At 40.7% G+C, this 16,990-nt stretch overlaps 1 protein-coding gene and 1 long non-coding RNA gene across 2 annotated transcripts; one reads left to right on the top strand and one right to left on the bottom strand.

Annotated features, from left to right (window-relative positions):
* Window positions 1-730: 730 nt before the first annotated feature.
* LOC142401120 (uncharacterized) lies at window positions 731-1,621 on the top strand. Its single transcript, XR_012773075.1, has 2 exons — window positions 731-1,135; window positions 1,252-1,621. It is a non-coding gene; the product is annotated as an uncharacterized LOC142401120 (long non-coding RNA).
* A 1,103-nt stretch (window positions 1,622-2,724) lies between these two features.
* On the bottom strand, window positions 2,725-15,916 carry eral1 (Era-like 12S mitochondrial rRNA chaperone 1). Its single transcript, XM_075486387.1, has 11 exons — window positions 15,686-15,916; window positions 13,661-13,819; window positions 13,424-13,551; window positions 13,252-13,329; window positions 13,113-13,159; window positions 12,953-13,014; window positions 12,748-12,860; window positions 10,865-11,170; window positions 9,279-9,428; window positions 8,668-8,748; window positions 2,725-3,249 (listed from the first exon to the last, which is right to left on the bottom strand). The coding sequence occupies exons 1-11, from the start codon at window positions 15,789-15,791 to the stop codon at window positions 3,127-3,129; spliced, it is 1,353 nt and encodes a 450-aa protein (XP_075342502.1). The 5' UTR covers window positions 15,792-15,916; the 3' UTR covers window positions 2,725-3,126.
* Window positions 15,917-16,990: the final 1,074 nt, after the last annotated feature.

Genomic DNA, 16,990 nt, shown 5'->3' with positions numbered 1-16,990 from the left:
ATCCTGCAGCCTACCTGAGCATATGAACAATAAATGCACTGCCTTTAATAAGTCAGATAACGTGACATCAACCGACATGCTGAGGTATTAAATTCCAATCTGTGAAACCATCACGCACTGATCCAACAGCTATGAGACTCAGGTGATTGAAGACCTGCTGAGCACTGGCTTCATTACCTCATTGTGAGACAGAGTGTGCAGGGTTCCAGATGACTGCTGAGTTCTTTTAATTAGAGTTATACTAAAAATAAACTACACCTTCATTCAGTTCAAAGGTTTTACATATCAGGACATAACAGACAACCATTTTAGTCTTTACCAGTTCTTAAATTCAGCTCAATACTACCTCAGATAAATAGCAACACATGACATATTATTAGCATTTGATTAGCAGCACCTGGTTGCTAATAACCCTTAAGATTCATGTAGAAACAGTAAGGGTGTGATTGGTTTTTCATACACTGATTCTTTATTTTGTTAGTTTAAAAAATATATATAATAGCACAGTGCGTTCTGCCGTATTGTTGTTAATCTGAGGTTCTATTTACCAAATTTTCTGCTATGCCCCCACATGTAAGACCGTGCAAGTGGATGAGGGTGTACTTTATTTTTCACATAACGTACATGTGTGTGACCAGAAAGGTCAAAACTACATACTGAAACTCAGTGAAGTAGGAAAACTTTAGGGAGAAAATATGAAAAATGTACTGCTGCGGCTAAAAATCACCTGAAGTATTTTTGACAGAGTTGTTAACTTCATGCGACATCAACAAAGAAAACAGAAATTTCTTTTTAAAAACACGCAAGTCAACATGCAATCTTGAGCAGTAACTGGTACAAGAGATGAAAATAAAAAGGGATTTGTGTGTCATTTTTCTGCTAAGACCAGCTGGGTGTAGTAAGGGCGGGGATCATCACTGAACTCAGGCAATCGGGCTGGGAGCAGATAAGAAAAAAAAAAAAAAGAACTGTTTGGTCCAACCTAGATGTCATCATGGTATGCTAATGAGCCAGGGGCGCCTTTAAGTGTCAGAGCCCAACAGCCATCAGAGCAGTTAGGAGATGTGAACCCGACATGGACGCCATAAATGAGCAACATGCTTTGAAGGAAAGCTACAACTCTGCACACAAAGAGGTGAGTACATGATAATGACAGGCTGAACATTTCACATGAACTTAAAATTAATTTTCTCATATTACTAACATGTATGTTACACAACAATAAGGAGTTGTCTTCACTTTTTCTTTCAGTTTACAAACGTGGCAGGAACTGGCTGCTCTCTTTTTTGTCTTGTGCCCTGGACAGGATATCATCTTATACTGTAAGTTTAATAAAGAGACACTACAGTATAGATGATGTACTATCCAGGGTTTCATTCCACCTCCGGCGCCATCAGGACACACTCAGGCCCAACTGACTGCGGGGTGAAACACACTGTAGAGGATGGCCGTTAAACCGTTACCATTACTGAGTTTAGTAATGGTAAGGGTTCCCCGGCCTTTGCTCAATGTCATCTAAACCTGGAGAAGGACGGAAAAGGAAACACTTAAGACGTGTGTGTTATTAAATTCCAGTTTTTGGATGAGTGTGAAATAAACTTTGTGGATCTCTCATTCTCAATCGTGTACCTCATTATTTTGCCAAGACCTTGTTTAAAGTGGAGCATCAGCGTGCTAAATGTCATGTTTTTGAAGCTCTAATATTTTTAAACTGCAGGTGGCTTATCTGAATAGCGATCTCTGCTGTGTGTAACCGGCTTGTCTAATCACTGGGTAGCAGACGTTAAAGAGCTGAGAGAGCTTGAGGGGGTGACACAGCTTCTCTGAATCCCTCCCCCCGTCACTTTGGGCCACTAGCTGGTTATTCATCAAGATGCCCCGGATATCTTAATTGTGATGGCCATGTTTAGACCTAGCCACTTAAAGTATTTCATCATGTACAGGCTACTGCATAACTTATCCTGCAAGTATATCTATGTTGTGTACCTTTTCTTTTAATTATTTTATTATTGTTTTTTTTCCCTTTTTAAACCTTAAATTGTATTTGTTTATAATTTAGCTTATATATTTTTCTTGTTGTGACTATTATGGATGTGAATGCTGTTAAGTTGCAGTATTGTTTATACAGATTGTATGTGGGGGGGTAAACATATTGTTAAAAAAAAAAAAAAAAGATGCCCTGGATAGAGTCACTCTCAAGTTAACTTGGCAGGAAGAATTAATCTAAATGCCATTATCTGACCCATTTTAGCATCAGGTTAGTGTTCCACTTTGCCATCCATTAGGGAGACAATTCAGCCCTTGGGGGCAGAGCTAGGCTTTATAGGAGCCAAAAGTGCAGGGAGGGAGAAGAAGGGAAAGAAAAAAGGAAGAAAGCAGCAGAACAAAAAGTGATAGTCGAAAAGGATGGATGGCCACACTTCAAAGGCAGTGGAGAAGGCTAAAGTGATGTGGGAGTGGAGGGAACAGGGTTGGATGGTGCATCAGGGACATCTGAGTGAACGTGACTGTGCAAGTCTCGCTTCGGTTTATCTACAGCGCACGTTTGCGCGAGGCGCCCGCCAAGCAAAAAGCTCTGAGAATCAAAGATAAAGCACCGGCCTTTTCACAGCTCACCAAACCTGCTCAGCCGCAAACACGTTGTCAAACCTGTGTCAAAACATCCATCTGATCAGCCTCTGTGTCATGTTTGCTCTAAAAGATGTATTAAAGTCTAAAAATATGCACGGTACTTCAATACGGTTTATTCTGCCACAACATTTAGCTTAGTTACATTTCAGCTTTGAATGAAATTGGGGCAACTCTTTATTCAGCATCCATTAGGTAACATCTTTGTCCCAGAAGCTGAAATAACGTCCTTGTGACTGTGTGAACTGATGCTGCTGCTGCAGCATGACGATGAACGATGCAAAAGTCATAACTTGGATAACAACGTCCGTTCCTTAAGGACGTGCCGGGTCAGTGGATGTGACATGCTGCCTCACAGCTCCATGTCAAATTTATGATGAGATCATATATCCCTTGTATAATTCAAGCTCTGTCCTTGGTTGAGAGGAATCATCACAAATCCAGCAGGACTGCCTCCACCTTTTTAGGATTTCCCCATGAAAGTCCTTCTATTTAACATCACTTTCTCAGCTTGACACCGAGCTTCAGCCGGACTTCCCTCAGGTACACCTGGCTCAGGTCCTCAGCTGCCTCTCGAGCGATCCGTGCCACCATCTGGCCGGCTGTGCCGATGACCATCCTCTACGGACAAAAGAAATACAAACAACATGAGGAGCCACAGAATAGGAAACATTTGATTGTATTCAAAAGAAAATGTCTTATTTGAAAAGTGCAGATTTAAAACATTGGACAGCAGAGAAAATAGATGTTTAAGTTAAGCTCAAGTTTGTAAAATGCAATCTTATTAAAGGATGCTGCCCTCTAAGGCTCCTCTCCCTGTTACCACAAAGAATGTAGTAAAATATCTATGAATATATTTAGACTGTCAATCGTATTAAAAACTAGAAATAAAAACTATGCATAGGTTAAATAAAATAAACAGGTGAAGTTCCCTGGGGTCCAGGCACTTGCCGCTCTATCGAGGTGGCTGGTGCGTTGCCCCATGGGACCTCAGAGTGAATTGACGAGTGCCTGTATGTCCACATTCTTTCGACTCTGAGTACGTGTGTGTTTGTGTATTTGTGTGTATGTCTTTGCGTCGTGTGCATGGCTGTCCAATGTCGGGCCTGGGTTCGGGGCCTGTTGTCCTCTGGCCTGCCTGTACTGTTCCCTGGCGCAGCTCCCTGCTACTCTCGCTGGTTACCAGGGCAACTTTGCCATGTAAAGCCTTTGGTATATAATTGACACACACACACACACACACACACACACACACACACACACACACACACACACACACACACACACACACACACACACACACACACACACACACACACAAACATTCATTCACTCACATGCTCATCCCACAATTACAATGTGACTTTTGGCTTTGAAATGAATCAGTACTCTGACTTTCCTTGTCATGTACTTGCTACTGGTGATGTTGTTGCTGTTTGTTTGTTGTGCGTTTCTTTCCATATATGTTTCTGCTCCTGACGATCCTGTGCATGGCTGCAGTTTGCTTTCTTTTCCCTCCACAGATGCAGCAGCTGGTTATCCGGTTTTTGGCTATTTGTGTCTATCTTTTCAAGCTCTCTACTTTCCTCTCTCTTTCCTTCCCCTCTGTCTTTAATTTCTCCTTTCAAGTACTATTATGGAAAAAAAAAGAGCAATGGTGTCTCAAACTATGATGAGAACACTGGCACTGTGGGCTTTGGCTTTAGCTGATGAGTACAGCAAGAAAAAATAAATACATAGATAAAATAAAATTACCCTTACAGATGTTGGTCCATTACATATTTTTTATAGTGATGATTCATTTATGTAAAAACAACTTCTTCCAGGTTCAAGTTCAAAAGCTAAAAAAAACGTGTTGCTCTGGGAAACATTTTAGCACCAAAAGATGTAGCTTCAAATATTCTTTGTCATCAAATATGCATGGTTCAGAGAGGCTGCTCAAATATTTATGAGTTAAAAACATGAGGAAGATGGAGTTTTTAGATATGGAGGTATGGCAAAGAAATAACAAGCCGTAAGAGAGACTACAGGTGTCAGTGACGGGGGAAAGCAGTTCCCTTCCTACACGAGCCACGACTCCAGCTTCCTGAATTAGTCAGTAATACTTCGAAATACTGGTGTGTGGTTTGTGCTACATTCAAAGAGCACAGTGCAAAAAACACTGTGCAAGACGTCCTGCTTATAATGATAAACAGAACACGTGAGACTTTTTTCCCCCAACTGTTTTGGGTGTGGACTGTGACATTACAGAAATCATTGTTAGAGTGGTAATTAAGCACAAAGACAAATTAAGAAGGATTGAAACTAAATTCAATATAAAAGCTAAACTATATCAAGAAGCTACAGCCCAACTGATGGCTTTATGAGGCCAAACTGAAGCAGTGCTCTGAGATAAATGCTAATGTCAGCATGCTTAAATGATGTTTGTAAGGTTTGGGGATCACTAATTTTACTATCATTCATGCTGACAGCAACATGAAAGTCTGCATCCATCAAACCAATAAACAGTGAGGACATTTCTGTACCAAGGTGCTGAAAAACCACTATGATATAACAACTAGAAAGGCATGTGAAAAAGAAAGTACACCCTCTTTCAGTTCAAATTTTTTTACAAATCATCTGTTCCTCAGCTAGTCTAAAAAGGAAGTAATGATTAACCACACAACATATTAGGCTGTGTCCTTATTTATTGAGCAAAAACTAAGCCACAATCTAGAATCAGTATGTGACATACTACATACTGTATAAGTTTAGAAGTACAGTCCATTTACCATCAAATACACCTGATCAATTGATCATCAGTAAGTGTGAGCATCTCTATAGAAGCACAAGTTTTCTGAGTTTGCTGGTCTGGAGCATTCGGGTGTGTGATAACACAATGTAAAGGAGAAAAGAAAACAGCAATGATCTTAGAGAAGCAATTGTTGCTGCTCATCAATCTGGGAAGGGTTGTAAGGCCTTTTCCAAACTATTTGGAGTCCATCATTCTACAGAGAGAAAGATTATTCACAAGTGGAAAACATTCAGGACAGCTGTCAATCTTCCCAATAATTGACATCCCAACAAGTTCAATCCAAGGTCAGACAAAACTACCAAAAACCCCAAGAGCTATATCTCAGTCTCTACAGGCCTCAGTTAGTAGGTTAAATGTTAAAGTTCATGTCAGTACAATTAGAAAAAGAAGTGTGGCTTGCTTGGGTTGCAGGAGAAAGCCTCTTGTCTCTAAAAAGAACATGGCAGCACAGCTCAGGTTTGTAAAGTTAAAGCTGAACAGACCACAAGTATTCTGGAACAATGGGCCTCGTGCAAGAACCGTTCGTACGCACAGATTTGTTCTTAAATCGTCCGTACGAGTGATTTAAGAGAATTTGCGCATTCACCAATCTTTTCGTATTTTACGTTTTCTTTCAGGTACGAACAGAATTTACGAGTGATCCAGACCTGTCGTAGGAGTTTCGTAAAATAGTCCGCTGTTATTCCAATCAAGTTTGCTTGACTAATGGATTGTATATTTCTGTGGTTCCCAAACTGTGGTACGCGTACCCCCAGTGGTACGCGGAGGTACTGCAGGGGGTACGCGGCGCACGGGGAGCTTTTTTTATTTATTTTTATTTATTAAGGCGTCACACTTTTATGGAGGACTGTTTATGAAGGAGACTCCAGTTTTGTGATGAATGTTACATGAGTTAGGGCTGTTAATGTATTCTTAAAAGAGAGAGAAATGAGTTATGTTCATGTATTCTTAAAAAAAAGATAAATGTTACTTGTTTAAGTTAGATAACAAAGGAAGATTATTTTGATTTAGTATTTATGCTATTTTGGTTAATTATTTATATTTCGAGAAAATGTTTTTTATTCTTATGTTGAATTCAACTGAGGTTAAAAAAAAAGAGAGAGAAAGCCTGAGAATTTTATGTTCAAGTTAAGGATATTAGATAAAATGATTTTCATGTAATAACCACTGTGTTGCTCTACTTTTGGAGAATCATCGCACGCGTTGTATGTGTGAGGGGGTACTCGTGGTGTGACAAGAAGGCTCAGGGGGTACTCAGGCCAAAAAAAGTTGGGAACCACTGGTATATTTAATTACTTTGAAGCAAACCTAAATAAATATATACATTATACCCCATAAGTATGCTGACATGATTCTGTTTGACTTAAATTATTCAATAATTGAAGGTTCATTTCAATCTGTATATAACAAGGTCAATGGGAAGCGTAACCAGCGGCTGTTTTGCTACTTTTGGATGCCTCAGTGCGTCAGGCTCTTGAAGAGAACGTGTAGATATCCACGTGGAGACAGACGAATGGCTGACATCGCGATTAAGACTGCCAAGGACTGTGCTGCCGCAAATATGCAACTTGCTAGAGCCACAACTCCAGAGAGAAACACGCCGATCAAACCCAATTCCACCACACGGCCAGGTCCTCACCACCCTTGGACTTTTGGCCACTGGAACCTTTCAGAACGAGACTGGAGCCAGATCGAGGGTGTCCCAGTCCTCTGTGAGTCGTGCGCTCCTCTTGGTCATCAAAGCTCTCATCAGTTTATCACCCATGGTACATCAGATTCCCACACACCGCTGTCCAACAAGTACAAATTAAGAGGGACTTTCATCCCGTGGCTGGACTGCCAATCATAATTGGAGCACGAGACACATATACGTATCAAAGCACCCGTGCTGTTGTGGAGCGCACTGAGCTGAAGGCCAGGTGGGGGTGTCTGGGGGGCAAACTGCTCTAAAGCCCAGAGAAGGCATGCCAGATTTGCACAATATTGCCATGAACGAGGGTCTCCACCTGAACCAGCCCAGGCTGACCAGAAGGTGTGGTGCCAGAAGACCCCCCTCATTAACCGCCCCATCAAAGTGCCATCATGATGAGGCAACAGCTGATTGCACGGCTTTAGTTGCAGTCATCGAGCGCCTGGCCATGGCGAGACGTTTTTTTTTTTTAAGCTATTTTCATATTAAACAATTTTTTTTATTTTTATTTCGGTGACATGGTATTAACAGCACTCCTACTTGCTTCCCATTTCTTCGGTTTAGCAGGTCCCGTAATTCCACTGCTGACACTGCTAAAAATGACAGATTTTCCTTTTTGGATCTCTGAAAGCAGAACTTCAGTCTCAGAGCTCCTAAAGTTGTTCTTTTTGCGCCTTGATGCCATTCTCATGACTCAACACTCAACACTTCCTGGCACAGGAGCGAGGAAGCACAGCCTTATATGGTATAATATTGGGCATGGAGAATGCAAATCTACTATCCTTGTGCACGTGCACTTAAATACGCACGGGTGGGATTCATCATTTATGCAAGTCATTTACACACTTTTTCCGAAGTTAAGAGCGTTTGTTGAATCTGACGTGGCGTGTTCGTTCGAGACCTTCTTACGAAAAAAGTGAGAGAAATTTAGAATAAAAATACAAAAATGTTCTTGCATGAGGCCCATTGAGTCCACCATGAACTCCTCTGTGTACCAAAGTAAATGTGAGGCCATCTGTCTGACAGCTAAAGCTTGGCTGAAACTTGGTGATCAACAGGACAAAGATCCCAAACACAGCAGCAAATCTACAACAGAATGTCTGAAGAAGAAAAGAATCGAGGTGTTGCAATGGTCCAGTCAGAGTCCAGACCTCAGCCTGACTGAAATGCTGTGGTGGGACCTTCAGAGAGCTGTGCATCAACCAATGCTGCAAACCTCCATGAGCTGAAGCAACGTTGTGAAGAAGAATGCGAATGTGAAGAATGGATAACATCCTACTGAAAACAATTACTTCAAGTTATTGCTGCTAAATGTGGTTCTACAAACTGTTGGATCATTTTTTGTCGAATAAATAATTACACAATGTAATATGTCACGTGTTGTTGAGGTTGTTTGGTGAGGTGTTTTTAAAAACAATATCCTGATATGTAAATCTTCAAAATAAAAAGAGGTTGTATTTTCTTTTTTAACACAACTGTATTTATTTAACAAACAGGTGGACAAACAGCATGCTTAACAGAACAAATAAAACCCATGAAATGTGAGAGCACTTACCACGTGAGTCTCTTTCTTGGTGTAAAGTTTCACAGAGACATCAAGCTCACCGTTTTCTCCATCTTGCCAGAGCTCAACAGACTGAACAAAAAGAAAAAATAAGAAGAAATCTTTCGTTATTCAGTATCTTAAAACAAACAAAAACAAAGATTACGTATGGGATGTAATGAGCAGCTGTGGAGTTTAAGTAGGAAATATCAGCTGCAAGCTTTGAACAGTGGCTGTCACTACGTTTCTCAAAGATCTTTCCTTGTGTTTGTCACAAACAATCAGGTTACGTAGCAAAATCTGTGACTAATTACTAACTGAGACAAAAAAAAAGCACCTTGATTAAGTGATGTGATTCTACACTTGTGAGCGCACAGCAGCAGCAACACAAACAGACCTCAGCGAGAAACAGCAATAAAACAAAGGAAATATTGATTAAAGTTTAGAATTACATCAACAAACTGAGGTTGGGAACAACAATCGCATCAAATCTACATGCCAAGTGTCAAAACAAATTGGGTCTTTAAACGGGTCACAGGATCAGTGTAGTGACACGTGAGTCAGTTTGCTGGCAGCTTGTGACCTGACCTGAGAGTAACCCAAAGGGCTGGTTCATTGCTCACCTGTGTCAGTGAATAAGGAACTTCCTGAGGCAGATACTCCAGAAGCTTTTCTCTGATAATGTTGGTGCAGACTTCCTCCGGACTCTGATCTGTCAGGACCTCACTGTGGTACTGCCACGATCCTTGCTTAGCTGTGACCATAAAGTAGCTCTGCACAACAAAAGATGATATAAAATTACATGGATAAAACCCAATAACCCGTCTGTGGCATTTCAGCTGAACATCTTTTTCTTGGTCAGGTAGTGGCATGTTGGTGCCAAAAAAGTACAAAGACATGTAATCATTGAGTTTCATTTCATGAGGACATTAAAGGGGACATATAGAGAAATAAAATATGTTTTTCTTGTGCTTGAGAGCATATATTTGGGAGTGTGAAGTCACTACCAACTCAAACACTCCATAAAACACAACCCTTTCGCTTTGTCTGGGGCCTCCTGGATTTGAAAACATGTAATTCAGAGTATTGTCGTCCAGCCTCTTCATCTTTATCTGCTCCCAACTTAAAGTTCAAATCATGCTGCGTTAACTGTATCTCAGAATTGGGCGGTTCAAACTCTTTTGCTCTTGCCTTTTTGCTTTGTTAATAACAGCAAACATCATCAGCTGTTGAATATTTCATTTAAGAAAGAAATTAGCTAAAAATATGTCTAGACCAGAGAGATTTTCACACAGAAGCTGCGATGTTCTCCTTTCTGCTTTCCACTCGCTCCTCTCTACTGTGTGACACATGCAGTGTTGACTTAAACAAAACAACGAACATCAAGGAGCCTAACACACTATTTTCGACCTGTTAGAAACAGCGATTTCCACAGTGCACTTTTTGTGTCACGTACGCCTCCTCTGTGCTCTCGCCTGCAGCCTCGAACTCGCATTTCCAGCTGTGAAAGTTTCTTCACCAGAAAGCCTCCTGCTGTGAAGTGCTTCGGTGAACAACACCTGCAGAAAGACACCGGACCAAACTGCACTTTCCCCTAAACATATCCAATATTCTTGTGTGAAAATGGCTTAGGAAATATGACGTACGTTAGGGAATTTCATATTATTTTCCCAGTCTGAAGATGGAAATTCAGATTTTCTACTTGTCACCTCCTTGCTTGTTTTTTTTCAGGTATGAGCTCTCAGGCTATAGCAGACGTAAGAGTTATTGAGTGATCTTACATCCAATTTAGGATTTTTGGCCACTAGCAGCCTTTTCTTTTTAAAAGTTGGAAAGGGGGCAGAGGGAGTAGGGAATGACATGAGGCAAAGAGCCCGAGCTGGGACTCGAACGACAGCCGGCTTCAAGCCTGGGCAAATTATTCTGTACAACCAGTTGAGCTAACCGCTGCCTCAGTATTCAGTTTATGTTTGCATTGTAGCTCGGTGCGGTAGGAGATTTTAATTAAGATACACCCACTAGATGAGGGTTAGGTTTGCTCTGAAACCAGCTGCAACAAAAAGAGCTGTAAAATTGTAGTTTTAAAAGGGAAGAGTTGAAATGTTTCTGTCTTATTTTGACCAAAGCATGTCACAGATTTTCCTTTGTGTTGTTTCAACATGACAGTTTGTTGCTTTAAGTGTTACACAGATGCTTTGATGCCCTTTACCTTCAGGGTCTCCACATCCTCTCTGTCCACAGACGACAGCATGAAGACATCCTTGAAGTGGGGCCAGCCCCGCTGGCTCCTCAGGTCCGTCAGCTGCTCTTTTCTCAGCGCAGAGTTTAGCTCATCCTTGTCCTCAGGTGCTGCAGCATCCTCACCTAGAGGTAACTTTGACTCCCTCTCTGGCTTCTTTTCAGCCCACGGAGGCTTGATCATTGGTCTGACCCGGATCCTGCGTCCATTCACCATTCCACATGTTAGCAGGGCTGTGATATCCAGCAGCCTGTCCTTGGACTTCATCAGGTCCACCTTAAAGGCAGACAAACGGAGGCAAAAACGTTTGAAAGACTATACAGCGTAGATGAGAGCACAAACACATATCTAACTGTAGAGGGAAGAGTTAATTTCTCATTTGTCACAAACCCTTTGAGACCAAGACCAAAACTAGCGGTGATGTCATCAATTCTTGGCTGTTTAGCCGACATAAAAAATGCATCAGTGAGCCACAATATGGCGATGGGAGCAGCCGGAGCCAATGGGCTTGGGGCTGAGTGCCACAAACTGGGTTTAGAAAGTTGGAAAGTATTGTGGAACAGACTGAATGCGGTGAAGGAGAACAGTGATCAAGATTTATTATTCAGTTTAAGTGATTGCTAATTCTCGATCTGTAAAATAAATGTGGTTCTTTAAAATAGATGTGGAGGGCTAAGAGAAGGAAGTAAGACTGGACCTCTTATGTATTAAAGGTTTGAGTTACCATCAACTGTAATCAGGACTCAGTGTTAACAACTCATAGAGTGCATCTTCATAGCTTAACTGGTTTGTTATATTAACTAAATTAGTTAAACAAACCAGTTAAGCTGGACATGAGTAACGCTTCCAAATGATGCAGCACAGCTACTGTAAAAATAACCGTATGTGTCACACTGCCACAGGAACTTCCACCTATTGATTGTGTTTTCATGTTTGATCCCAATTTGCTTCCAGTTGTGTTTTATGCAACTGATTTTACAGCTAAAAAATAACAGATTTATAAATTGATTAGTCAGAACCTTTAGGTTGAAAGAAGAAAAAACAAAGGCCGAAATACAACAAACGTCATCTCGAGGCACTTTAACATTCAAAAGGGCCGAGGACATGTTTCAAAGTTTCTTATTTTAGTGAAAACATCACAGTATAACTGTGTAAATTAATACAGCTGAATTCCAAACAAAGCTGCTCTCATTCACATACTTTTCTGTTTCTTTTGTTTCTAAACACATCAGACTATTAAAACTACTCACCATCACTTTAAGCATTTACAGACTGTCGCTCTGCTCTAATAAAATCTTGATTTAAAACAACCAAGCCATCTGACAAAAAACACCACTCGAGTAACTTTAAGAAAACATCTGTGCAGATAAATGGCTCAGTCAAGCTGTAACAATAGTATTCGATCTGTGTATCCAAAAAATTGAATCCACTTCAATTTAAAAAAGAAATGCTGAAGTTATTTCTGTGTAGCTTCTTTATAGGACAGAGTCAGAGCTTTTTTTCGATGTTGTGTTTAAATGTTTAAATTTAGTTCACTAATGTTAAACTGTTACATTAGTGCCAAACAACAGGCATTTCCAGTATTTTCCAGCATTCATCTTTTGCTTTATTTCCTTTGTTCATTTTTTTTCAGTGGTATTGATGCGCCTCTTCTTTATAAAAAAAAAAAACTAAAATCCCTGGCAGGTGGCTGATGTGCGAAGATGAGCAAGAAGATGAGTCAACCGACTCCTTTCACAGCAGCGCACACAGAACCCGAAGACGAAAGCTGTCTTCCAGCCATCTTCGTGGTACATATTATTACCCAGTGAAGTTTAGGAGGTTTGGAGAGGGGTAAAAGATCAGAAAATTACCTTGTTGAGGACTAGAATCGCTGGGATGTGTGGGTGCTTGGTCAAACATTTCAGCACCTCGAAGTCAAGCCTGCCGCACATCCATCGGTCTGACACGTCCACCATGACTACCACTGGAAATGGACACAGATCTGATTATAAGCCTGAAAATGAAAACTTCAGCTCGCATACAGCTGATTAACAATAAAAAGGAAATAGATCATACTTAGGTCAGCTTCTTTGACAGTGTTCCAGGGATCCACCAGCAAAGATTTCTCCAGCTGGTGTCTGTGAAGACAGAGGATCCATTCGTATATTTCATTCTACATTAAAACCACATGGAGATTTCAAAATTAAAAAAAGAAACAACTAAAGATGAAAGGCACCTTTTGACCTTTGATGGGGTGGTTAGACCGGGAGTGTCCAGCAAAATCTACAAAACATATGCACAAAAATACTTACATAAGCCTTTCCCTATAAACTGCAATAGTTGCTCATAACAAAGGAGTGTGAGAAAACTCTTACAATCTGTGTGTCAGCCTCTGTTAGGACTCCCAGTGCACGTGACCGTGTCGTGTGTACTTTCTTGGACACAGCAAACACCTTTAAGAGAGGATTACTGACATGTGAGCACCAACTTCAACATAGTATGAAGGCTTTGTAGCATGTAATGAGGGGGGGGGGGGGGGGCAAAGACCTTTCTGCCAAGAAGCTGATTGGACAACGTGGATTTCCCAGCGTTAGGGGCTCCGATCATAGCGACCTTCAAAACCTTTGAGTCATGCGGCTGATCAGGATGTCTCACTAACAGAGATAACTGTTCACCTATAAAGAAAAGTAACAGAATGGGATCATTACGTCAGGAAAGAATGAACAAAAGCATCAGATCAGTGTCACGATGGCCTTTTTGTTTGGGAATAAGAGGTTTGTTTACCGCTGTCAGGAGGAACTGAAGCTGGAACACGATGAATGCTGCCGGTTGCCTCAGCTGCTTTGCCTTTCATCAGTCTGCTGAGAAATGCCTCTGATGTAATAAAACAAGCAGGGGTGAAGATTAATCCATTCCTCCCCCCTCGGCTGCACACAGCACTTCCTGTAAGGACATCAACAACTGCATCACTTTGAGGCCAGCAGCTCTGCAAGGTGACTCAATGACAGATTATGCTCACACGGAGCATGATATGACACAATATGACACAATATAAAAGGTGCATTCAGATGTTTCGTGTGAAATAATGTATCCCAGAAACGGCTTATTTTTTAACTAAGTAGGCCTTTGGGAATAACACAAAGCTATATACTACATGTGTTTTATCCAGAAATGGCCCCCATTAAAGGCGTCTTTGAACACTTAAAGATATATTAAAACACTTAACCTGCAAAAATTGTTCTAATTTCACTTTCAACTTATTCCAAACTAAAATCAGAAGGTATTGTAGCTGCTGGACATGCGGTGCATCCTGATCCGGTCTACTTTCCATTTACATGCACTGGAGGATTCAAATTTTCACATGATGGTACATCTCTGGACCCTGATTGGCTCCCAAACTAGTTGAGAAGCCACAAAATGATGATCGTACTTATTGATCACATTCTTCCTGCAGCAGATAAATAGTAAGAGAGCCTTGTCGTATCAAACTCTGTACATGCATCATTCTGCACAGTCAGGCTCTAATATCCAAATTAAATATCAATGTAAAATACATTTTTGTTTGTGGAAGGAGAACAGATTATATGTTACATTCTTTAATAAGTAAATTGCATGTATTGGTGGACAGTTTACTCACTCAAATACAGAAGCTGGATATAAAAGAGAACATATTTCACCAGCATTTGGTCTCATTACAGCGGTTGCATGTCCAGTACAGGTTCAATTACAAAATCCCTCGGATTACATATAAATGCTTGACTCATTTAGAACCAACTTATCTGCCTGGTCTGTTGCTGCCTTATGCTCCAAGTCATACTCTGAGGTCACTGGATCAGCAGCTTTTAGCTGTTCAGAGATCCAGATTAGTATCCCACCTGATGGTCCCTTTGCAGCTCTAGAACTCTGGACTTAAGTGTTCCTCCCACCATCCCAAAAACATGGATGTGTTATGTTGATTGGTGATTCTGAACTGACCCTAGGAGGGACCGTGAGCTTGCATGGTTGTTTGTCTCATTTGTCCATGAAACCCTGAATTGGATTAAGTGAGTCTAGAAAATGGATGGATTAAAATTAGGTTTTTTTTTGGTTTGGGAATTTACACGCGAACATTTCTAAACTATTTTTTTTTATGTAATTGTAATGTTGATATCATGCAATTATTGTTTTCATTTATTCACGAGCAGCTCAAAGAATAAGCCGATTAATCTACAAGTCAGTTGTGAAAATACTGGGAAGTAGTTTGATGATTGTGTAGAGAACTTGGACCAGAGTTTATCAGTAGTTTTAAAAACTAATCAGTTGATAAAATTTTTAATTAATCAGAAGATTGATCCGTTATGAATAGTGTCACTAAATGCAGTCCAACACAAAAAAAAACTGTAAAACACTACTTTTACTTTAATCCAGGACTAGTAATAATCTGATGACATACAGAAATATAGTAAATATAGTCATATATCATCATATAATTTCTAATGGAGGAGTTTCACTCATTTTTACAACCTTGTTTTTGGTGCTTTTACTTAATCGAAAATGGCCATTGCGTCATCCATCAGGAGGAACTTGAACACAAAGGTGTAAATCACAGCTTCTTTTACTTCTGGTACCTGTCACTTACTCTGTCTGCACGCGACCATCCCACACATGATGCCCCACAACTGCAAGACGTCATTGTGCGCCAACAGAGCTTAAGGTCACATTACCACCTTTTCCATTTCACGCCATGCTTTAATAAATAACCAAACTTGCTTCTACAGCATAAAACTGATTCTAAATTCGCAGGAATTAACAATTGTTTGCGGCACTGACCCGCTGTGAGAAGCCATGACGCACTTTCCTGACGAGCGGACACGACGAGCCGTCTGGAAGAAACGCCGCAGTCTCTGAAAAACCGTCCGCAAACCCTGAGCGCCATCCAGCTCAGAAAACAGGAGCTGCTGTTTTCCAACTAATATGACTGCTGTTATCGGTTAAGAGGGGAGACGCTTGTTTACGTTCACATTGCCAACAGGGTGCCACCATGTTGCTTTAACCAAAGAAAAGCGGCTTCCGTTTGTAAAAGGTTTGCGTGGAAGCTACACCGCCCCCTAGCGACTGATATGACACCCGCACAACCCCCCCCATTATAATGATAACGAAGACTCTGTCATCACAACTTTTACTGTCAAATAACAATCCAGTCACGAACTAGTGATTAAATGTTTCTCCCTCACCCTCACCTACACTATTTACACACAGAGCAGTACAAACCTCTTAAACCACCTCCCGGCTTTTTTGACTTTGGCTGCTTTTTCTTTAATTTTCAGTCTGGTCCTTGTACATGACCATTTTCAGAGGATTTTTTGTTGTTGATGGTCTGTTTGTTTGTTAAGCCTCTTAACACCAACCTGTGAATCATTCAAGCATAATAAAAAGTGTTGTGTCTATACATGACAGACAATTTAGTAACTAGCCATTTTAAATGGTATCTTTAGGCACTGTGTTTCCAGCAGCCTGTCTAAAAGACACATAATTCACATTACATTAGCTGCGTCTATGAAAAATGTTATGGTATCACACATATTAAATGTGACATATACTGCATTTCCATTTGTGCTTGCATATGCTTCAATATGTCACTGCACCTATTTGCAATAATCCTGGCGATAGATGTAAAGAAATTAAGATTTTTCCATAATACTGTTTCCACATGTATAGTATGTTTAAAATGATATTTAACTACAAGTGACTCAATACAAACTGTGCCAGCAGAACAAGCCTCTTTTCTTTAATCAAACATGACAAGTTGGAATTTATGTGACCACAATGTGATTACATAGGGGCGCTGAACCATGGAAGCAAATAAATAAGGCCTAAGAAATTACATGAAAGGTAATTCAGTTTAGACAAACTATGGGAGTATAGTGAGGGGAAATCATTCCAGTGGCGGTCCCAGAGGACCCCCTGGGGGCCCCAGCTTGGGAATCACCTGTTAACAGCAGGTAGGAAATTCTGAGGCTAAAATCAACCAAAGCAATTCCAAAAACCAGCTCATCACAATGCAGAAACTCATCTAGCGACATGATCAACTTGCAGTTTAAGATGGACGACAGCGCTCATGGGATCTTTCGGCAG

The sequence above is a fragment of the Odontesthes bonariensis genome, chromosome 16 (genome assembly GCF_027942865.1).
Source record: "Odontesthes bonariensis isolate fOdoBon6 chromosome 16, fOdoBon6.hap1, whole genome shotgun sequence".
Lineage (NCBI taxonomy): Eukaryota > Metazoa > Chordata > Actinopteri > Atheriniformes > Atherinopsidae > Odontesthes > Odontesthes bonariensis.
Note: the sequence above shows the minus strand (reverse complement) of the source record. Positions and strands in the feature narration are given on the sequence as shown.